This window comes from Leptopilina heterotoma, unplaced genomic scaffold (assembly GCF_015476425.1).
Source record: "Leptopilina heterotoma isolate Lh14 unplaced genomic scaffold, ASM1547642v1 Lhet_24, whole genome shotgun sequence".
Classification (NCBI taxonomy): Eukaryota; Metazoa; Arthropoda; class Insecta; order Hymenoptera; family Figitidae; genus Leptopilina; species Leptopilina heterotoma.
In genome coordinates, this window is record NW_025110956.1 from 2,319,560 (window position 1) to 2,344,286 (window position 24,727).

At 22.4% G+C, this 24,727-nt stretch overlaps 2 protein-coding genes across 6 annotated transcripts; one reads left to right on the plus strand and one right to left on the minus strand.

Annotated features, from left to right (window-relative positions):
- Positions 1–469: 469 nt before the first annotated feature.
- On the minus strand, positions 470–5,120 carry LOC122502975 (dihydroorotate dehydrogenase (quinone), mitochondrial). 2 transcript variants are annotated; one of them, XM_043613346.1, is made up of 3 exons: positions 5,066–5,120; positions 4,468–4,830; positions 470–1,460 (listed from the first exon to the last, which is right to left on the minus strand). In XM_043613346.1, exons 2-3 carry the CDS (start codon positions 4,817–4,819, stop codon positions 631–633), a joined length of 1,182 nt encoding a protein of 393 aa, XP_043469281.1. In that variant the 5' UTR covers positions 4,820–4,830; positions 5,066–5,120; the 3' UTR covers positions 470–630. The 2 variants fall into 2 exon arrangements, with proteins under 2 accessions (XP_043469281.1, XP_043469279.1); XM_043613344.1 differs by having other exon boundaries at positions 4,908–5,103.
- Positions 5,121–5,257: 137 nt separating this feature from the next.
- On the plus strand, positions 5,258–24,150 carry LOC122502978 (cohesin subunit SA-2-like). Of its 4 annotated transcripts, none has more exons than XM_043613352.1 (19): positions 5,258–5,395; positions 7,891–7,995; positions 8,086–8,222; positions 8,428–8,567; positions 8,657–8,824; positions 8,904–9,111; positions 10,803–11,060; positions 11,160–11,741; positions 14,993–15,332; positions 15,447–15,671; positions 15,796–16,000; positions 18,623–18,809; positions 18,902–19,212; positions 19,395–19,606; positions 22,449–22,565; positions 22,918–22,953; positions 23,150–23,185; positions 23,341–23,526; positions 23,841–24,150. In XM_043613352.1, exons 2-19 carry the CDS (start codon positions 7,913–7,915, stop codon positions 23,881–23,883), a joined length of 3,474 nt encoding a protein of 1,157 aa, XP_043469287.1. In that variant the 5' UTR covers positions 5,258–5,395; positions 7,891–7,912; the 3' UTR covers positions 23,884–24,150. The 4 variants fall into 4 exon arrangements, with proteins under 4 accessions (XP_043469287.1, XP_043469285.1, XP_043469286.1 ...); XM_043613350.1 differs by having other exon boundaries at positions 7,894–7,995; XM_043613351.1 differs by having other exon boundaries at positions 5,258–5,386.
- The last annotated feature ends 577 nt before the right edge of the window (positions 24,151–24,727 follow it).

The following is a 24,727-nucleotide window of genomic DNA, read 5'->3' on the forward strand; positions in this document are numbered from 1 at the left end:
TTTGCTTTGTAAATAACGATTTGTAATAGAAAATTTCACTATTTCCACAGTAAATTTTTGTATACAAAATTTTTTAAATTTTCGTCCAGCGTAGTACAATTTGATATTAAAAATTGTTATTTACAGAGCAAATTTTATTACTTCTGAGATAAATTTTTGTAAGTTTTATAAAGATTTTCTTTAGAAATATTAAAGGTTCTAGAATTAATAATTTTTATTTGTTAATTTTATTCATGTTGGAGGTAATTTTACTAAGTTCGAAATAAAGTCTACTAATTTTTACTGAAATTTTCTTCGAATGTAGTAAAATTATAGGTATTTAAAAATAAAAGTAGTGTTACAATAATTTGCTACTTAATTCGAAAGTCGACTTTTTAAAAATCAAAATTAACATGAAAAGAACATTGTTATCTTTGTTTTAGTTTTTTGGGGCTAAGGCCAATTTTGCAGTCTTTACTTAAAGTCACTATTTATAAATTATTCAACTCTTTAATCGATCAATAAAAATCAAGATACATTTTGTTAACAATGGTATTAAAAGTTTTAACAATTATTTACAGAAAATCTTACAATTAATACAAAATTTTATTTATTTATATTTATAAAAATAGGCTTTTAAAATATTAGATTCTACTTTGTACTTGAATTTGAATTTTTCCCCACAGCTTCAGAAAGAGAAGAATAACCGTCTTGAAGGAGGAGTTTATTCAATTCATCCTTAATTTTCCCAACGATTGGAGGTCCGTGGTAAATAAATGAGGTATAAATCTGGACTAGAGAGGCGCCAGCTTTAATTTTCTCATAGGCGTCACTTCCGGAGAAAATTCCTCCGACTCCGATAATGGGAACTTTTCCCTTTGTACGTTGAAACATGTCGGCGATCATTTCAGTTGACGTTTGAGTCAATGGTTTACCGCTGAGGCCACCGATTTCATCTCTGTTCACGCTCTTCAAATGAGAACGATCGATTGTCGTGTTCGATATGATAAGTCCGTCGACTTGTGTTTTTTTATTTAGCACAACTTCCGCGATATTTTGTCTCTCTTCTTCAGTTAAATCGGGTGCTAACTTCAGAAGAAGTGGAGTCTGCTTTTTGAGTGTCTCTCGTGTCTCGTTTAATTTTAGTAACAAATTATGCAAGTTATTTTTATTTTGAAGATTTCTTAAACCCGGAGTATTTGGACTGGAAATGTTGACAACAAAATAGTCGGCGAGGTCGGAGAATTTACGAAGACCTTCCATATAATCGAAAGCGGCATCCTCGGATAATTTGTTTTTGCCTAAATTTACGCCTACGATTCCTTCGAAATTCGGATCTTCTTTCACTTCCTTTAGACGATTGTAAACTACTTCGTGTCCGTCGCTGTTGAATCCATATCTATTTATCACTGCAGTGTCCTCTAATAATCTAAAAACTCGAGGTTTTGGATTTCCTAATTGCGGCTGTGGAGTGACAGAACCTGAAATCAGATTTACTTATTTATTCAACATATAAAGGACTCTTTTAATAATTTTCGAAAAAATTTCATTTTCAGAATTTTCAAATTCATTTGTTTACAATTCAATTTTACCAAAAATTTCGATTATTCGTAAATTTTTCAATTAAATATATATTAGGAAACAAAAATTTCAAAAAATTCAATTAAAACTTTTTCAGAATTAAATTATTTCTAAAACTTTAATCTATAATGCTTTTAATAGGTATTCAATTATTATCTATAAAATTTTAACTGAAATTCATTTTTAAATCAATTTTTATTAGAAAATTCAACTAGAATTCAATTATTTAAATACAAAAATTAATAACTTATTGAATAATTAAATGTTTCATTAAAATTTAAGTATCATAAAGAATTTTATCAACAAATTTTTAAATAACTCAAATTCTTTTGACAAATTGAAATAAGATTTTTAAGAATAATTTTACATTTTTCGAGAAATTCTATTAAAATTGAATTTAAAATAATTGAAATTCTGTGATGAGTTTTACTAATTATGGAAATAATAAAATTATTAGGAAGAAATTTATAAAAAATTTCTAAGTACTCAATTGAAATTTCTTGTGTAATTCTAATTATTTTATGAATATAATTAAATGTTTGTGCAGAATTTCATTAAAATTTTGTTAAATAATTGAATTTTTGCAATGAATTATATTAAAATTTTCATAACTAATTGAATTCTTACAAAGAACTTTATTAATTTTTTTTTTTAAATAATTGAATTCTAGCGAAGAATTTTAATAATTGAATTCATAAAAAGAATTTTATTATTTACAAAAATAATTGAATCTCTGGAAAAATTTCATGTTATTTATGAAAATAATTGAATTTGGGAAGAATTTTATTAAAATTTTTCATAATCTAAATTAAATCTTTTTGAAGAATTTCTTTGAGTTTCTTTAAAATAATAGAGTTTCTTTAATAATTTTAATTGAAATTTTTCAAAGTAATTTGCTTTTATATGAACAATTTAACAATTTCTTTAATTTATTGAATACAATCTAATTTGTTAATAATTGTATTGAAAATAATTGAATTCCTGAGAAGAATTTTATTACTTTTGAAAAATAATTTAATTTTTGCGATGAATGTTACTGTTTATAAAAACAATTATATTGTTTTAAAGGATTTATTAAAATTTTAGAAAATAATTAGATTCTTTCGAAAAATGTTATAAAGAATTTTTTTAAAAATTGAATTCTTTCATAAAATGTAATTAAAGTTGTATTAAAAATAATTGAAATTCTAAAATATAAAAAATAGTTACAAATTATTGTAGAAAAATGAATTGATGTTAATGTGAAATACGGGTTTTTAAAAATCTTTTACTTTTCATAAAATTCCCTGACTTTTTCTTGATTTCCCGGACCCTCGGCAACCCTGAATATGTATTAAAATTTTTTTTACATAATAAAACAATTTTATAGAAGATCATTCAATATTTTTTAATGAAATATATTATTAATAAGTTTCGAAATAGATTTATATTTTTTCTCACAAAATAATGAGTGACTTAAAAAAAATTCTTTTCAATAAAAAATATCAAAATTTCCCGGTCATTGAATTGAATTGCGAAAAGTTGTTTTAATAATTAAATTTTACAAAGAATTCTATTAGAATTTCTGACAATAATTGAATGTCTGTGTGCCATTTTATTAAATTTTTTTGAAAATAATTGAATTCCTAAAAAGCATTTTATTATTTATGAAAATAATTCTTGGGAAGAATTTTATTAAAATCTAAAAGAATAATTGAATTATTTCAAAAAAATGTAATTAAAATTGTATTTAAAATAATTGATTTCTTTCTAACAATTTTATTAAAATATTTGAAAATAATTGAATTCCTGTGAAAAATTCTCATATTTTTGTAAATAATTGAATTTTTTCAAAGAATTCTAAAGAAACACTTTTTTAAATAATTGATTTTTTCGAGGAATTGAAATCAAATTTTTAAGAAAAATTACATTTTTAAGAAAAATTACATTTCTAAGAAAAATTACATTTTTGAGCGATTCCTGTAAAATTGTATTAAAAATAATTTAAATTCTGCGATAAATTTGGATTATTTATGAAAGTAATTGAATATATTTGCTAAGAATTTTATTAAAATTTTAAAAAATAATTGAATTCCTGAGAAGAATTTTATTATTTATGAAAATAATTGAATTATTGGGAAAAATTTTATTAAAATATTTAAAAATAATTGAATTTCTGTGAAAAATTTTGTTATTTTTTAAAATAATTAAATTCTTTAGAAGAATTTTATAAAGATTGTTTTAAATAATTAATTTTTTCGGAATATAATAAATATTATGAAAATTTTATCTTAAATAATTGAATTGTTTTGGAAAACTTTATTTGTGAGAATAATTGAATTTTTAGATTAATTAATTTAAAAGAGTATTAAAAATAATTTCAATTTTTCGATGAGTTTTATTATTCATGAAAGTAATTGAATTTTTGACGAATTTCATTTTTTAAATAATTGAATTTTTTGCGATATTTTATGAAAATACATACTAGATATTGAAAATAATTGAATTTCGAATATTTTTTGAAAATAATTGAATCTTCTTAAAGAATTTGATTATTAATTTTGAGAATAGTTTTTTGATTTCTAGTATTAGAGATTAAAAAAAAATTCTACAAAAAAGCTAAATTTCCAGGCATGTAAAGTGGTATGAACCCTTAGTAACAATAAATTATTTTTTTAAAAATCTACGCACATGACAATTAAAGATGAATTTAACGTAAAAATTTTTTTTTGATTTTTAGTTTTTAAAAACTTTGCAGACTTTAGCCTCTCATATTTTGAAAAGAAATATTTACACTAAAATTTTGAAGTTTCAAGCAATGTTCAGAGAGAAGTTTGATTTTATTTATGAGGATATAAATTACAATAAGAAAAATAATTAAAATACATTTAATAAATAAATAAACAACTAAAATAAATAAGTTTTTACCTATTTCCACAAAGCTGAAGCCCATTTTTTGCAGACCTGGAATCGCTTCGCCTTGCTTATCAAAACCAGCAGCCATTCCAAGTGGATTGTCGAATTGCAATCCCCAGAGAGTTGTTTTCAGTGAAACGGGATCCTGAATTTTTTGTGTGGGCAATAAACCCCATTTCGCAGCTTTGATGCCAAAATTATGAGCTACCTCTGGATCTAGTAGTCGTGTGACAGGCATCACCACTTGATTAAAGAACTTTTCGTTGCCTTGATAAAGCAATAAGCCTCCACTTAACGCTATACCAGAAGTGGTAACTGTTATAAGAGACTTAATTTTTCGTTTATTGCTCAGTCGTGAAGCCATTTCTTTAAAATCTGTATTTAAAAATTTTATAATCAATGGTTATATCAAATTATAATAATGAAAATAAACATACAAGAACTAAATTTACAGTTTGTTTATGCGATTAACATGCGTCAGCGAATATAAATATAACTTGTCTATTTTTATTCTCAGTAATGAGGTTTTTTTTAATTATGATTCAAGTTATAATTATTTGCTCAAATTGCATAAATCAAAACCGGTTTTTTACATTTGTTTATTATTTACATTGATTACATTTGTAGGTTAAAGCTTAAAGCATAGAATACACATTGTCAAGAACGTTAAGAACTGAGTATAAAGGTGCTCTCACAGCTGGACTGCTTGCCTGCCTGTCTGCAGTTCCCAACCCTGCTCAATGTGAAAATCTACAGTCGATATGTATCATAATAGAAGTAGTTTTTCTATGCACGTAGAAAAAACCGTTAAATCCGTGCATCCGAACAAAGAACAAAGCTGAACAAAGGAAACGAGGCCTCCAGCCTCAAGGAAACAAGAAAGTTTATAATTTTATGAATAATATAAATACGTATATTTCTGGACACAAGTGTACGTCAGGTATTTGTATTTATTCTTATTGACACGTTCTAAATTATAAGTGTTTTCTATTAAATTATTCTCAAAGTTTTTATAGAATAAAATTATTTTGTTTTTGCGGATTCTACTAACAAAGCCAAACACTTTATTCTCTATAATGTAAAGTGTGAACTGTGTTGCGTAAAAAATTTTAACTCTTTTCATAAATTTTTTTTTATTCCAAAGTTTTTAAAAAATTTTGAAAACAAATATTTTATTAATACTCCAACAATAGAATAAACATTGTTAAATAAATTCTTAAAGTTCAAATTTTCACCTGATAGAAATGACATTTTAAAAATTTCAGGTCTCGCACTCATCTACTAAAACCTAATATTTACTATTTGGATACTTTTTTTTATTTGTTCTACTAAAAAGCTACTTTTTTCCATGTTTGAGAAATTACAGTTAACAGTTGAAATAACGCAAAATTAATTTAAAAAATGTTAATAAAATTATTGGAAAAAAATCAACAATTTTAGTAAAATTCCTTAAAACGATTCAATTATTTTCAGAAATATTTCGAAATTCAACGATTTTTATTGTCTACTATTTTAATAAAAAAATGTCCTAAAAGAGATGAATAATTTTTAAAAAATATTTATAAAATTCTTTACGAACATTCAATTATTTTCATAGATAAAAAAATGTTCACAGGAATTAAATTATTTATTCCAAAAATATCCATTGATTAATTAAATTTTTATAAAATTTTTCGCAAGAATTCAATTATTTTTAATAAATAATAAAATTCTTCTCAGGAATTCAATTATTTTTATAAATATTAAAACTCTCATCACAGGATTTCAATTATTTTTAATACAATTTTAAATGAATTCCGCGAAAAATGCAACTATTCTCAAAAATTTTAATAAAATTCTTTGACAGAATTCAGTTATTAAAAAAATTTTTAATGAAATTATAATAATTGAATTGTTTTCAATATAATTTTTATAAAATTTTTTGAAAGAATTCAATTATTTTCATAAATAATATACAATTTTCAAAGAAAATCAATTATTTAAAACACAATTTTCAAAAATTTTAATGCAATTTTTCGTAAAAATTCAATTATTTAAAATAATGTTGATAAAGTTCTTTATAAGAATTCAACTTTAAGAAATATACAATTATTAAATTATTTTTAAAAATTTCAGGGTTGCCACTAAACCTGGAAATGTCAGGGAATTTTATAAACCTTAAAAAAACCTGAAAAAGTCAAGGAATTTTTATTGCGTAATCCTGGAAAATTTTTGTTTTCTAAAGTTACAAATAATAAATTGCAGAAATTCAATTATTTTCAAAGTAGTAAAATTCTTAGCAGATATTTAATTCTTTTGAAATATTTTATTTTAATAAAATTCTTGGCAAAATTTTTATTATTTTCATTAATAAATAAAAATTTCTCAGGAATTAAGTTGTTTACAAATTTTTTATAAATATCTTCGCAATAATTCAATTCTTTTTTATGAATAATCAAATTTTTTGCAGAGATTCGATTATTTTTAATGCAATTTTAATCAAATTTCTCAAAAAATGAAATTATTCTTAAAAATTTATTAAAATTCATTAAAAGAATTTTAATTATTTAAAATTTGTTATTGATAAAATTCTTTATGGGTATTCAATTCTGAGAAACAGTCCATGATTCAATAAAATAATTTTTTTTGTATTTAAATAATTGAATTCTCGTAGAATTTTCTAATAAAAATTGATTTAAAGTGACTAATACAGTTAAAATTTTAGATTATTATTGAATATTAAATAAATATTATAGTGTGAATTTTTAGATATAAAGATATAATTGAATTCTGAAAAGGTTTCAAATTATAATCTTTGAAAGTTTGAAATTTTCCTACTTTTAACTAAAAATTGTGTAGATTTAATTTTTTTGAAAAAGTTTAATGGCATTTTCTTGAAATTATTTGAAGTCAGGGAAAAACAAAATTATATTTTTGTGGCAACCCGGATTGAATAATAGGAAAATAGATAAAGTTCTATGTATTTGTAAAAACTTATTTGAGTAATTGAATTTGAGAAAATATAAATGTAGTTTTAAAAACCTGGAAAAATTTAGTTTTTTAACCTGGGAATTCAATTATATTTTCCATACAATTTTTAGAAAATTTCTCGAAAGAATCCAGTTTTATTTGAAAGTTAAATTCAAATTCTAAAAATAATAGGTATTTAATTATTTCCGAAGAATTTTTAATTAAAATCTAATCAAATTTTTAACTACAATAATTAATAGATACGATTATTACAAAAAATTATTTTCTATTATTTTCAATTATTTTCAAAATATTATTATTCTATTAAAAAAAACTTCATTGTTTAAAAAAAAATTAAGAAATTCTTCAAAAAGAATTATTTTCGAAAAATAAAAATACAATATGTTTTAAAAACTAATTCTTAGAATTGTTTTATTATTGTTTTCTAAGTTGTACGTAACTGTATGTAAATTATTTTCGATTTAGTAGAACTCAGCTCTAGTGTAAAATGATGCTTGGAAGGAAAAGGAGAAGTCGGAGATCTATTCAAGATTCTTCCGACTCTTTGTCCGACAGAACTGAAAATCCACCGTAAGAATGATTAATTATTAATTGGATTTCTTAAATGAAAATTATATCAGAAGGATTAAAAATTACTTTAATCAAATATTTATGTTTCAGGGCAATTGCAAGCAGTTCTGAAGAACAGACTTCAAGTTTATCTTCTCAACAATCGCTTGTCGATTATTCGCCAAGACATTCACAGCCATCAAAATTGTCAACGAGGAAGAACACACTTGAGAAATCAAAGTCACGTAGTGAGTTTGAAAATAATTAAACCTGAATTTTATAAATAAGTAAAACCTACTTTCAAAATATTAAAAGTAGGTTTTTAAGGGGACTTTCTAGTGCAGAATTTAAAAAAAAACACATTTTTTTTCAAACTCATTGTAAAAAATGTTTCATAGTTATTGCAAAATTTCCTTTTGGATATTGTTACTTAAAAAAATATTTTTTTTCTAGACGCACGTTCCTCTAGAAGATTATACGTTGATTCAACTTCTTCAACGCCTGACACTGTTCAAGAAAATCAGATTCATTTACGTATTTTAGATGAAAAAACCAATATTTACCATTACGTGAAAAATGGTACACCGATTAATGTAAGATTTACTCTAAAGATAGTCAATTATTTTTATTCTGAAATATTGAGAAACATCAGTAATTTAATTCTGAAATTTATTTTTTAAAGGAAATTGTAAACGAATGGATTCAAGAATACAAGTTGAATAAAAAAGATGCTGTCCTATTGTTAATACAATTTATTATGGATTCAATTGGCTGCAAAAAGTTTGTTACACATGAAATGTATGATAATCCACGATTAATGAAAATCATTGATGAAGAATTTTGCTTTACTGTAAGTTATTAAATTTAATTCTTAAACTTTAATAATTTACTAATTCATAATAATGTGAAAATGTTTAATTTCTGTTTAGGAGGATGGAAAGTATCATTTATTAAGATACACTTTTGAGTGGAAAGAATTTTGCGACAATTTCTCACAATTTATGCATATTTTAATTGAGGAGTGTTATAAGAGTGAGATAATTTATGATGCTTATTTTATCGACAAATTTATACATTTTTTGATTAAATCGTCTGGATCGCATTTTCAAGGATTAAGACACACAACAACACTTGCAGGTATTTATGTCTAAAATTTCTATTAATTTCTATCAATTAATTGCTGAACAATTCTTTACAATAATTCAATTACTTTCACTAATAATAACATTTTTCATGACAATTCAATTTTTTAAAAAATTTTTTGATAAAATTCTGATCAAGAATTTAATTATTTTCAGAAATAATAAAAGTCATCGAAGAAATTCAATTATTTTTAAAACTATTTTAAATTAATTAATCGATAAATCCAATTATTTGACAAATATTTCGCAATTATTTAATTATTTTCATAAATAATAAAATTCTTCTCAGGAATTCTATTATTGTTGAAAATTTTTTAAAAATTCTTAGCAACTATTCAATTATTTTCATAAATAATAAAATTCATCGTAGGATTTCAATTATTTTTAATACAATTTTTCAGGAATTGCTCTAGGAATGTAATTATTCTTAAAAATTTCATTTCAGTTCCTCAAAAAAATCAATCATTTAGAAAAATGTTGTTAAAAATTCTTTGGAAGAATTCAATTATTTACAAAAATATTAGAATTTTTTACAGGAATTCAATTATTTTCTAATATTTTAATAAAATTGTTCGAAAGAAATTAATTATTTTTAATACAATTTTAATTAGATTTTTTTGAAATAATTTAATTATTCTTTTTGATTTTAATAAAATTCTTCCTTCAAAATTCAATTATTTTCATAAATAACAATATTTATCACAAGAATTCAATTATTTTTAAAAGTGATAAATTTCTTCTTGGAAATTCAATTGTTTTAAAAAATTCTATTAAAATCGATCGCAAGAATTCAATTATTTTCATAAATAATAAAATGATTTTTAGAAATTCAATTATTTTCAAATAATATGTAATAAAATACCACACAGACATTCAATTATTATCAAAAGTTTTAATGGAATTCTTTGTAAAATTTAATTATTTCTAGAAACTTTTGTCAATTCAATGATTTTCAATATCTACTATTTTTCATAAAATTTTCAAACAGACTTCAAGTATTTAAAAATTTTTTTATAAATATCTTTATTTGAATTAAATTCTTTTAATGAATAATAAATATTTCTCCGGAATTTAATTATTTAAATTGGAATTTGCATAAAATTAGTCGAAGGAAATCAATTATTTAAAGTTTTTTATAAAAATATTCACAAGAATTTAATTATTTTTATAAATATTTAAATTCTTTCATGAATAATAAAATTCATTGCAGGAATTCAATTTATTATCATGATAAGAAAGAAGTAAATATTTTTGATGGAAATTAGAAAAAAGTCAGGCTAATAAATTTTTCAGTCGTCAAGTTTAATTCTTCGAAAGCTATATTTTTACTACTTTTTTTAGTTTGAAAGTTACTTTTTGCTACAATTTTTCAAAATTAATTATCGAGTGCGAAGTCTGGGATATTTATACCGAACGCGAGTAAAGCTAGCATAAAGCTGTAATTTAAAGGCGCCGGGAGAAAATTCATTGAAAAACTACGGGATGTTGCTTAACAACATCTTGAAGCATAGAAAATTTTATAATGTTTTTAAGAAGTAGCAGCTCCACCCGTTCGTTATCAGACAATCAAAATTTCTGAAAAAGGGCGTTTAAAATTATTTTTTCTAATTCTAATCAGTGAGCTCGAAATACCCGAGTAACCAATTGCAGAACGATTTTATTTTAAAATTATATTTCTATTCACAGCTCTAAAAATCATTTCCAGTTTGATAAAAATATTGAAATCCTTAAGACGCTCCTCAAGTGATATTTCTCAATCTGAGTCCGATGTTGAAAATAGTCGAATAATACATGAACTAATAGTTAAATTAATAGATAAAGTTTTTGCTTTGAGATTTGTCGACAGCATTGCTAAAATTCGATCAATTTGCATGCAAGAACTCGACTTTTGGTTTCAAGCAATACCCGAGTTATTTGTTAAGGACGACTTTCTCAAATACATTGGTAATTATAAAAATTTTATTTTAATTTTTAACATTTTTTTAATAAAAATTACTTTTTTTTAATGCTTCTTAATATTCAAATGACAAATCTTTTATACAGGACGCTCAATTTCTGATGGTGATCCAGAAGTGAGATTAATATGTCTCGAAATTTTGCAACCTTTGTATAATGCAAATGATATGAAGGAAAAGTTGCATGATTTCAATAAGAAATTCAAGGAGAGATTGGTTTACATGACACTTGATGTAAATTTCGATGTTGGCGTTTTAGCAATGAAAATTGTTATAGAAATTCTGAAGAAAGATCGCCAAGTTCTGAGTATTGCAAATTATGAATATATTTTTAAACTTGTGTTTGAAAGACATCAGCCACTCGCTCGATTGGCTGGCAAGTTTCTTCAGATTTATATTTCCAACTCATCAAGTTCAGACAATGATAGCATGACGTCGGATGCATCTACAAATACGACACTTATTCGAGACTTGGTAGTATTTTTCCACGAAGCAGATACTCCCCAATTTGCTGATTTATTTGTAGATGCTATGATCGATGAAGGTGAAGTATTGAAAGATTGGAATTTAATGACTAATTTGTTGCTTGAAGATGAAATATCTTTGGATAAAGATGTGGTTACTACCTTTGTGGTTATTATGGTTTCTTCTATCAAGCAAGCAGCTACAGGTAAGAATTTTTTTAATATACCTAATTACTTTAGAATTCAGGCTTTGTACTCAACTACACGGTTGCCACAGGTCAGGGAAGTCAGGGAAAAGTCAGGGATTTTTATTAAAGTACTGGGAAAAATTGAATTTTGGAGAATTTACAAATGATTCAATTACTTTCAAAAGTTATAAAATTCTTCGGAGAAATTCAATTATTAGGGTTGCCACTCAACCTGGAAATGTCAGAGAATTTTATAAACCTTGAAAAAACCTGGAAAAGTCAGGGAATTTTGATCGAAATCCAGGAAAATTGTTATTTTCGAAAGTTTATTCTTGAAATCTAATTTTACACAAATATTCCAAAATTAATTGAATTTTTAAAGAGTAACGTTTACAATTTTCATAAGTATAGATGAATTTCAAAAGATTTTAATTTGAAATTTTGTAAAATTTCAATTTTGAATAAATTTAATTAGAAATCGTCTTAAAGAACGTAGATTTTTGAAAAATTTTAATTATTCCAATTCTTATGAAATTAGTTAAATTTTTTAATATATATTTTTAATTGATTATTAAAAATAATGAATTTATAGAAGAATTTTAATTAAAAACACTAACAGAAATTGAATTTTGAAGCAATTACAAATTATTGCAGAAATTCAATTATTTTCCAAATTAGTAAAATTTTTCTTAGAAATTCAATTATTTCCAACAATTTTAATGAAATTCATGGCAAAATTTCAATTATTTTCAAAAACTTTCCTCAATTCAATGATTTTTAATATCTACTATACTTTAATAAAAAAAATCCCCAAAAGAATTCAATTATTTAAAAAAAAATTCTAAATTCTACGCAAACATTTCATTATTTTCATAAATAATAAAACTCTATCTCAGACTTTCAATTATTTTCAAAAGTAATATAATCCTTCGCAGAAATTTAATTGTGTTCAACAATTTACAAAAATTCTCGTCAAAATTTCAATAATCTTTATAAATTTTTCTCCGAAATTCAAATATTTTCAAAAATTTTAATAAAATTCTTAGCAAAATTTCAATTATTTTCAAAAACTCTTATAAGAAAAAAAAAGTTTTGAAAACTCTTTTCTCTTTGGAGAAATTGAATTATTTTTAATAAAATTTTAATCAAATTTCCGAAAAATAAACTTATTCTTAAAATTTTTTTTAAAATTTGTCAAGAGAATTCAATTATTTAAAAATTTGTTTGATAAAAATCTTTATATAAAAATTCAATTTTAAGAAACATTCAATTATCTAATAAAATACTTATTTTTGTATTTAAATAATTGAATTCTCGCAGAATTTTTAAATAAAAACTAATTTAAAAATAAATTTCAGTTAAAATTTTAGATTATTATTGAATATTGAAAGCAATATAGCGTAGATTTTTAGAAATAATTGAATTTTGAAAAGCTTTTAAATTAAAAGCTTTGGAAATTTGAACTTGTCGTACTTTTTGATAAACAATTCTGTAGAATTAATTTTATAAAAAAGTTGAATTGAATTTTTCTTTAATTCTTCATGTTTTTATTTTCTAATATATTTTTATTTGAAGACTGTCAGAATAATCGAAATTATACGTAAAAATTAATATTGAAAATAATTGAATATTTACAAAGAAATCCGTTTTTTAACCTGAAAAACCTGTAAAAGTAAGGAAATTTGAAATGATGAAAAGCGTGGCAACCCTGATTGTGTTCAACAATTTACAAAAAATTCTTGTAAGAATTTAATTATCTTTAAAAATAATAAAATTCTTCTTCGAATTTCAATTATTTTCAAAAATTTTAATACAATTCTTTGCAAAATTTCAATTATTTTCAAAAAATTGTCCTCAATTCAATGATTTTCAATATCTACTATTTGAAAAAAAATGTTTCAAAAGAATTCGAATATTTAAAAAAAAATGTTGATAAAATTCTAACCAAAAATTAAATTATTTTCATAAATAATAAAAATTTTACAGGAATTCAACTATTTACAAATTTTTTTTATAAATTTCTTCACAATAATTCAGTTATTTTCATAAATAATAACATTTTTTACAAAAATTCAATTATTTTCATAAATAATAAAACTCATCATAGAATTTCAATTATTTTTAATACAATTTTAATTGAATTCCTTGAAAAATTTAATTATTCTTGAAAATTTAATTAAAATTCCTCGAAAAAATTCAATTTTGTTGATAAAATTCTTGATGATAATTAAATTTCGAGAAACATTCATTTATTCAAAAAAATATTTATTTTTGTATTTACATAATATTGAATTCTCGTAGAATTTTCCAATATAAAATTTATTTAAAAATGAATATCAGTTAAAATTTTAGATAATATTTGAATATTAAAAGGATTATAGCCTGAATTTTTAAAAATAATTGATAATTGAATTCTTTCGAAGAATTCACTTCAAATTGTATTAAAAATAATTGAAACCCTGTGAAGAATTTTATTATTTATAAAAATAATTGAATTCTTGCTTAGAATGTTATTATAATTTTTGTAAATTAATAAATTAATAAATTCATGTTTTATAATAATATTCTTATAAGTTGTTGAATTTTAAAAATGTTTGAATTTGAATGTTTTGAAGTATTTTAATTCCTATGGAAAAATAATAATTGAATACTTATTTAAAAATTTAGCTTTTGATGTTTGCGAATAATTTTACAATTTAAGAAATTATTTATAAAAATAATTGGAATGTTTCGAAGATTTTATAAAAATTTTAAGATATAATTAAATTGTTTTGAAGAATTTTATAGAAATATTTGAAAATAATTAAATTCTTTCAAGAAATTCAATTAAAAGTATATTTTGAGAATAATTGAATTATTTTTAGAAAATTTTAAATTCTTCTTCAAATTGAATTTTATGGAAATGTTTGAATATCATTAAATTCTTTTTTGTAATTTTATTTAAATTGGATTAAAAATAATTGAATTCCTGCAAAGAATTTTAATATTTATAAAAATAGTTGAATTGTTTTTGAAGAATTTATTAAAATTTTAGGAAATAATTAAATTTTATGAAAATATTTGAATTCTTTCGAATTGTTTTGAAAATAATTGAATTTTTGCAAAGAATTTTACTATTTATAAAAATAATTGATTTGTTTTGAAGCATTTATTAAAAATTTAAAAAATAATTAAATTCTTTAGAGAAATTTTATAACGAATGATTCCATTTCTAATTCTGAGGTTCCAATGTAGAAGCATAGAGTTTATTAAGCTTTTGCTCATTTCAGGTGAACTTCCAATTTATCGAGAATCAACACAAAAAGTAACGGCGAGTGTAAAGAAACAAATTAAAAATGATCAGGAAATAATCACTAAACATTTCATTGAAATTTTACCGGATTTGATTGTTAAATACAAACAAGATTTTGGAATTCTCGCTCAGCTTCTTTTGATTCCGAAATATTTTGACTTGAACATTTACACGAAATTTAGGAAACAAGAACAACTTGATTTATTATTAGTCGAAATTCAAGCGTTAATAGAAACGACTGAGGATTTGGAAGTACTGAAAAATGCCATTCAAGTTCTTTACAACTTGTGCACTGAAGGATATGCTATATTCAACAGGTAAATTAATGTTTCTAAAAAATTGAAATAAATTTCTAAAATAAATAATAAAAATACTCTCTCATTGAAAGTTTCAAAAAGGTAGTCTCATGATATTTTGATTCTTATTTTCAGCTGTGATACAGTACGTTCGAGAATAATTGACGGAATTATTCAGACGTACAAGAAAAATGTTGAAGACTTATCAATCGCGAATGCAAGTGGCGATAGTAGTGCCGAAAGTTTCTCAAAGATTACAGAGGATCTCAAAAAAATAGCTTATTTCTACACTTCATTTGATCTGAATTCTTGGGAAATTTGGGATTCGCTTTTGAATCATATTGTAGATGCTTTATCGATGTTAGTTGCATTGAGTTTGGTTTTTAAAAATTGATTTCTAATGTTACCTAATTAACTTTTAAATTTAACTTCTAACGTTGAAATTAAGAATTTGACGAGTGTATAATTGTAATTATAATTACAGAAAATCGGAGAAATCGATACCTGTTGAAGCTGTAAAGTATTGTCTAATGGCACTGCATAATTCGATTTTATATGATCGACGTCACATGAAAGATTGGATCGATTCTGATTCTCAAATTGAAGACCGATGTAATCTTCTTCGCGAGCATCTGGACACATACATGGCGATGATGATTGACCTTATAACTGAGGAAAATGTAAAAACGGTAGGATTTGAAACTGTTGTTAGAGAAATTCTGATTTTTGGTATCCTTAAAGTCGATCCAAAAACTGAAACACTTTTTTATGCAATTTTTCTTTCCAACAATTAATTTGAATTCAACCTTGATGGAAATTTCTAGAAATTAAAGAATTACGAATATTTTTAATTCATGTTTCGATCTCAGCTACTAAAATCTATTATATTTACTACTTTTTTAAACGATTAACTACTATTTGGATACTTTTTATAGATTTGTGCCACTAAAAGCTACCTCTTTATTTCTTTTTGGAATTTTCATTATTTTAAACCCGCTAATAGTTGAAATAACAAAATTATTTTTCGATAGCTACTTTTTGCTACTTTTTTAAATTAAGTATTGAGTGTGAATCCTTCTTTTATTGTATAAAATATAATTTTACTATCAGGGATTGAACTAGGTCCGTAATTTTGCTTGAAGTCCGTAAAAGTCAGTTTTTTCAAAAAAAGGTCCGTAAAGTCCGTAATTTGATTGAGAAAAGACGAAAAGTTCGCAAATTGTACGATATAAATTGAAAAATTTTACAGAAATTCAATTATTTTCAAAAATTTTAATAAAATTCTTGGCAAAATTTCAATTATTTGAAAAAATTTTTCTCAATTCAATGATTTTTAATATCTGCTATTTTAATAAAATTTTCCTAAAGAATTCAATTATTTTTGTAAATAATAAAATTCTTTTTAGGAATTCAATTATTTTCATAAATTATAAAATTCATTGCAGAATTTCATTAATTATTTTTAATACAATTTTAATCAAATTCCTCGAAAAATGTAATTATTCTTAAAAATTTTATGAAAATTCGTCAAAAGAATTTAATTATTTGAAAATTTGGTAATGAAATTCTTTATAAGAATTAAATTTTTAGAAACATTCAATTATTCAATAAATCGATTTTTTGTATATAAATAATTGAATTCTAGTACAATTTTTCTAATAAAAATTGATTTAAAATGGATTTCAGTTAAAATATTAGATTATAATTGAACTAGCAAATGTTACGCTTGCGGAACGTGATGTTTAAATTTTTTTAAAAATAATTTATTTAATAATCACAATTTAAATAATTAATTTATTAAGTACTTACGTAATTAATTATTATTGTTCATATTTTCAATTATTTTTATAGTAATAAAATTTTTTTGCAAAATTTCAATTATTTTCAACAAAATTTTAATAAAATTTTACTTAAGAATTCAAATTTTTTCTTAATTCACTTAAAAAATTTCCGAAAGAATTCAATTATTTTGTAAAATTATAATAAATCCTTCGAAACAAATTAATTATTCTTTATAAATAATAACATTTTTGGCAAAAATTCAATTATTTTTAACAAAATTTTGATAAAATTTCACGAATGAATTCAATTATTTTCCAGGATTTTCATAAATTCTTTAAAACGATTAAATTATTTTCAATAAAATTTCACGAAAGAATTCAGTTTTTTTCTTAATTTGCTTTTAAAATTTTCAAAGGAATTCAATTATTTCCTTAAATTATAATAAATCCTTCGAAACAATTCAATTATTTTTATAATTTAATTATTCAATTATTTTTATATTTTTTTATATTTTTAAAAATTCAATTATTTTGAATACAAGTTTAATAAAATTTCATGAAAGAATTCAATTTTTTTTAAATTTTCAATAAAATTTTTCGAAGTAATTCAAATATTTTTTAAAAATTTTAATAAAATTCAATAATTAAATGTTTAATTTTAATTATTATGAAACACGATTATTTTAAAAACTTAAGAAAAATTCTTCATATAAAATGTAATTACTTTAAAAATTTCCAATTAAAATTATAAATGAAACTATCCATTATTTTAAAAAAAAATTCAAAGAACATCATCAAAAGAATTAAATTAGAATTTTCAAACATTTTACTAAAATTCTTTGATGAAATTCAGTTATTCACAAATTTTTTGATAAAATTCTTAAAAGGAATTCCATTATTTTCAAAATTTTTTGATAAAATTCTTTGCAAGAATTCAATGATTTTTAATACATTAATTTAAAAATTGAAAATCTTGGAAAATTTGAATTTTTCATATTTCTAACTAACAATTCTGTAGAATTAATATTTTTTTGAGAAAGTTTAATTGCGGATTTTTTTTATATTATTTGAAGTTTTTATTTTTTAATATATATTTAATTGAAGAATTTACATATTTAATTGAAATTTTGTAAAATTGAATTGTAAACAAATGAATTTAAAATTTCTCAACGAACTTTTTCAAAAATTGTTGAAAATAATGCATTTATAGAAGAATTTTAGTTAAAAACATGAAAAAAAATTTTATTTTGGAAAAGTTACAAATTATTGCAGAAATTCAATTATTTTTAATAGTAATAATATTTTTCGCAAAAATTAAATATTTTTGAAAAATAATAAAATTCTTCTTAGGGATTCAATTATTTTTAACAAATAATAAAACTTATCGTAGAATTTCAATTATTTTTAATACAATTTTAATCATTTTTCATTTTTGCTCCGTAAAGTTCGAATTTTGAAATACTTTCACTGTTTCGAGCCCTGTACTATACAAAAGTTAAATATATAATTCAGTAATAATTTTATTTACAGCCTGTGGATATGATTTTAAAGAATCACTCTCACTCATCCTTTTGCGATTTGTCACTTATTTTTTCTGATCAATTAAAATCGCATCCCAATCCTCTGATGCATTCATTGGTATACGAAATAGATTCAAGAGCAGAAAAAGCAATCTATGTATTTTTATTGGAAAATGTATTCATTCGTGATGAAACTAGTTAGTATTCGAATGATAAATCTTTTATAAATTATTGCCATTTCTCCACAAGATTTAAAACTAATTTTCCTTTTTGTCTTAACATTTTTTAGAAAACAGAACGGATGACCCATCCATCTCAATAGAGCGCTTAAATAAAAGACGAAAATTCCTGGCAAATTATTGTAAACTTATTACTTACAATATAATACCAACAAAATCGGCTTCACACATGTTTACATACTATGATGTATTCAACAAAGAATATGGAGATTTATTTAAAGACACGTTAACTGCAGCGATGAATATCAGTAGAGTAAATTGTGCTTTAACAATTCTTCACTCTTTGATGATTCTTTTCAATGAATTAAAAGATGAGGATGGCCTGGTTAATAGTCACAGTAGAAAATTCACTAAAGTACAGGTAGAAATTAAAAAATAATTTTTTTAGTACTTTTAGACTATGGATATTTGCGAGGAGTTTGACTTTATTTTTGAACATCAAATTTTTGTCCTATTTTCGCAAAAATCGTCGTTTCTAATTTGACAATTACTAGATTTAAATTCGCAATAAGCTTATTTTTAAATTTAATTTGTCTGTCATAGGAGTTGGCGAAGAAATTTGTAGCACTATTTGGAACGAGTGTTGAAAAAAATAAGGAAGCTATGGTTGCGTTGCATCGAGCTGGAATTAAGTTTAGTTTCGTATTACTGGAAGGTGAAACGATTGATCTCTCTACACCGTCGTCAAATCTTTCTTTTCTTAAAATTCTTTCTGAATTTGCAAACAAACTCACGGCGGAGGATAAAATTACCATGTGAGTATGCGAATACTTTTAATACATAAAAATACCAGCCTTTGCACTCATCTACTAAAACCTACTATTTACAATTTTTTTTACTTTATGCTACTATTTGGGTACTTTTTTAGATTTCAGTCACTAAAAGCTACTATTACTGTTTTTTTTAGAATTTCCACAACTTAAATTTCGCTAATACTAGAAATCAAAAAACTATTCTCAAAAATTATAATCAAATTCTTTAAAACGGTTCAATTATTTAAAAAAAATATTCGAAATTCAATTATTTTCAATATGCAATATTTTCATATGCAAAAGAATTCAATTATTTAAAAAAAATTGATAAAATTCATCCAAAATTCAATTATTTTCATACATAATAAAATTTTCACAGGAATTCAATTAATTTAACAAAATTTTTATACAATTCTTTACAACAATTCAATTACTTTCACTAATAATAACATTTTTCATAGAAATTCAATTTAAAAAAAATGTTTGATAAAATTCTAAGCAAGAATTCAATTATTTTCATAATTAATAAAACTCATCGAAGAATTTAAATTACTTTTAAAACTCTTTTAAATTAATTAATCGAAAAATTCAATTATTTTCACAAATAAAGTTTTTAACAAGAATTCAAATATTTAAAATAAAATTTTTATATTTATTATACTTCGAAAAAATTATTTATTTAAAACAATGTTTATAACATTCTTATGAAGAATTCAATTATTTAAAAAAACAAAATTTTTAATAGAAATTCAATTCTTTTTAAACATTTTAATAGAATTTTTCGCAATAATTCAATTATTTTCATAAATAATAAAATTCTTCTCAGGAATTCAATTATTTTTGAAAATTTTAATAATATTTTTTGCAACTATTCAATTATTTTCATTATTTTCATAAATAATAAAATTCATCGCTGGATTTCAATTATTTTTAATACAACTTTACAGGAAAAAATGTAATTATTTTTATGAATTTAATTTCAGTTCTTCAAAAAAATAAATCATTTAAAAAAATGTTTTTTTAAATTCTTTGGAAGAATTCAATTATTTCCAAAAATATTAGAATTCTTCACAGGAATTAAAATAATTTTCAAATATTTTAATAATATTGTTCGAAAGAAATCAATTATTTTAAATACAATTTTCATTAAATGTTTTTGAAATAATTCAATTATTCTTTTAGAATTTAATTAAATTCTTCCCAAGAATTCAATTATTTACATAAATAACAATATTCATCACAAGAATGCATTTATTTTTAAAAGTAATACATTTTCTTCTTGGAAATTCAATTATTTTAAAAATTCTAATAAAATCATTCGCAAAAATTTAATTATTTTCATAATTATTTATAAAATACTTTTTAGAAATTTAATTATTTTCAAAAAAATTTAATAAAATGCCACACAGACATTCAATTACTTTCATAAATTAATAAAATTCTTAACAGGATTTTAATTATTTTTAATACAATTTTAAATAAAATTTTCGAAAAATGACATTATTTTCAAAAATTTAATTAAAATTCTTTGAAAGAATTAAATTATCAATTATTTTTTAAAATTTATGCTATAATGCTTTTAATAATCAATTATTATCTAAAATTTTAACTGATATTCATTTTTAAATCAATTTTTATTGGAAAATTCTACGAGAATTCAATTATTTAAATACAAAAATAAATAATTTATTGAATAAATGAATGTTTAATTAAATTGAATTATCATAAAGAATTTTATCAACAAAATTGAATTTTTTCGAGGAATTTTAATAAAATTTTCAAGAATAGTTCAATGTTTTGAGGAATTCAATTAAAATTGTATTAAAAATAATTGAAATTCTATGATGAGTTTTATTATTTATGAAAATAATTGAATTTTTGTAAAAAATATTATTTATGAAAATAACTGAGTTATTGTGAAGAAATTTATAAAAAAAATTTGTAAATAGTTGAATTCCTGTAAAATTTTTATTATTTATGAAAATACTTTAATGTTTGCTTAGAATTTTATCAACATTTTTTTTTAAATATTTGAATTCTTTTGAAAAATTTTATTAAAATAGTAGATATTGAAAATCATTGAATTGAGGAAAATTTTTTGAAAATAATTGAAATTTTGCAAAGAATTGTATTAAAATTTTTGAAAATAATTGAAATTCGGAGAAGAATTTTATTATTTTTAAAGATAATTAAATTTTTACGAGAATTTTTTTAAATTTGTAAACATAATTGAATTTCTGCGAAGAATTTTATCTCTGATTTTATTACTTTTGAAAATAATTGAATTTCTGCATTCATTTGTAAATTCTCCAAAATTCAAATCTTTTCATGAATAATAGAAATTTCTAAGAAATTTAATTATTTAAATTAGAATTTGCATAAAATTTGTCTAAAGAAATTAATTATTTAAAAATTTTTATAAAATTCTTGGCAAGAATTAAATTATTTTTATAAGTATTTAAATTCTTTCACGAATAATAAAATTCATTGCAAGAATTGAATTTATTAGCAGGATAAGAAAGAAGTAAATATTTTGATGAAAACTAGGAAAAAGTCAGGAAAATAAAATATAGAATGGAATTTTTGTCAGTTTTGTAAAATGTCTAAAACGAGTTTTTTTGATCGTCAAGTTAAATTTTTCGATAGCTATACTTTTTTACTACTTTTTTTTAGTTTGAAAGCTACTTTTTGCTACTTTTTTTAAATTTAATTATCAAGTGCGAAGTATGAAATACATATCTTTAGAATATAAGTAAAACATCTAGTCGGTTTTGAAATATCAATTTACATCATTTTATACATAAATTATTATCGTTAAAAAATATATATTTATATTTAATTGCAGGGTGGAATTTCTCGATAAGGAACTTGATTGGGATATTAAGTTTTTAAAGACTGAAAAGTGGTCGCCTTTGAAACATTACCGAGGATTGTTGGACCAGGGTAAAACGAAAGAAGCCGGGTATGTTATCGATATTTTTACTATTTACAAAGTCTATATTTATTTTATTCATTTATCGACGCAACAATCTCTACGGTATAATTTGAAAAATTCGAGCTAAGTAATTTTTAGAACTGACGTTAAATTCGTAATCAGCGGCTCCGAAAACCCCCGAGGTGGTCATTTATACAAGCTTAGCTAGAATTTTTAAAATTGTCCGACATATTGGATCCGCCATTTTGAATTTCTAAAAATTGACGTTGGACTCAGAATTAGCGACTTCGGGAAACCCTCATTAGTGAACAATTCCAAGTAAATATTTCTCCTCCTATAAGTAAATGGAGAAATAATTTCGTTTTGTTTTTGATTTTAGGAAAAGAGACAAGAATTCCGGGTCGAAGAAACAAGCGTAAGTTAATTAATATTTTTTATCATTTTTGAGTCAATTCCGCATCTGCTAGGGTTTGATTTTTTCTTCTGAACTGACAGTGTTCGAGATTTTAGCTTAGCAGGAAATTTCTTTTCTTTTAAGAAATTATCCAAGTAGGAAATAATAATTAATGTATATTGAAAATATTATTTCATGAATTTCACTTAAATTTCAGAAATCGAAAATCTAGTACACCAGCAAGGAAAGAACCGTGAGTCTGTTATGAACATTATATTTTTTGAATGTATTTGGAAGTATTTTCTAGTTTCGAAAAGTAACAATCGAAACATAAAATACTTTTAACTATCTAATCATAATTTAAAAAAATGCTAATATTTCTTGTGAAATCTTAAATTACTCTTTCAGATTGAATATAACTAGAACAAGGGTTCCAAAGAAAACTGCTCCTGAATATTCTGCCCCATTGACCGAAATTTCCAATTTGTCTTTAAACTTGTCACCCACGTCAACAATAGATAACGCTTCGAACCCATCGACATCGACAGCGTCAAATCTTGCGACTACTTTAGAAAATGAGCATTCAGAATTAATGTAAGATGCTATTTTTATTCTAAATTATTAATTTTTATTATAATAAATGTGACGCTCTCCGAAGAAAGGTACCTCAGAAGTAAATTTTTTTAGAAAATGTTTGTAATCTTTGGAATAAAAATACCCAAAGGGGATCAACTCTAAATGTAAACCATTAATATTTAAGTCCTTATTACATTCAAAATAATTAATAAAAACTAACTTTGGTTTTAAATTAAATACCGTAGCTTTTAATTAAGGTAAAAATAACAGAAACAAACTTTCTGCGGAGCGCGTCAGAAAAATATTTTTTTAAATGTAATATTTCATTTCAGGGAATGCAGTCCCATAGAAAGTGCTGAAGATGAATATGTTTAAAAGACTAGTAACCAGTTTCGTATCTAAAATTCTGTGCAATTTTATTTTTATTCAGTGTATTACAGTTACACTTTAAATTAGGGTAATTATTTTCCTAAAATTTTTTTTTAATAATTTTACTCGTTTTTACTTGTTTACTTTGCGTTTTTGTTATATTTTAGTAAAGAATATTAATGCAATTTTTCATATTCGATTTACACTTGCGAATTCAAGGAACAGGTTAAAATTTATCTTAATAATGATAAATTATACCTAATAATTTGTCTAGGTATTTATACCTTTTATATTCATATTGCTCAGTTTTGAAATATGTTTAGAATTTCTTGTTTTGAAATTTTATTTTTCGTTATTCACTATTCTGTAAGAATAAAAGAGAATTTTTTAATTTTTTAATTAAAATGACAAGAGTACAATTTCTTCTTTCATCTCCAGTTCCTTTGAACTCTGAAAGAGTGTCAAATAAGGCCGTTTTTTGGGCCCCGATAAAATAATTGAATTGAAATGATGAAAATAATTTTGAAACAGAAGAATTTTGAAGAAGTTAGATTCTTTTATAATATAAAATAATTATTTTATCACTGGGCCATCATTAATTATTATAAAACATGAAGAAATCGATCACTCCGAGTCAAAGATTCGGAGTTATCGATATCTTCATGTTTTATAGTTATCAAGTTATGAAAAATTTAATTTATAGTTTTAAGTAAAATGTTCTCTTATTTGACTTGGACTAGTTATATTTTTGTCAGTAATTGATCCCTAATTTTCAATTTTTGGTACATAAAGTCCGTATTTTTAAATATTTTCACTGGCTCGAGCCTTGAAGAAAGTGAATAATCAAGTA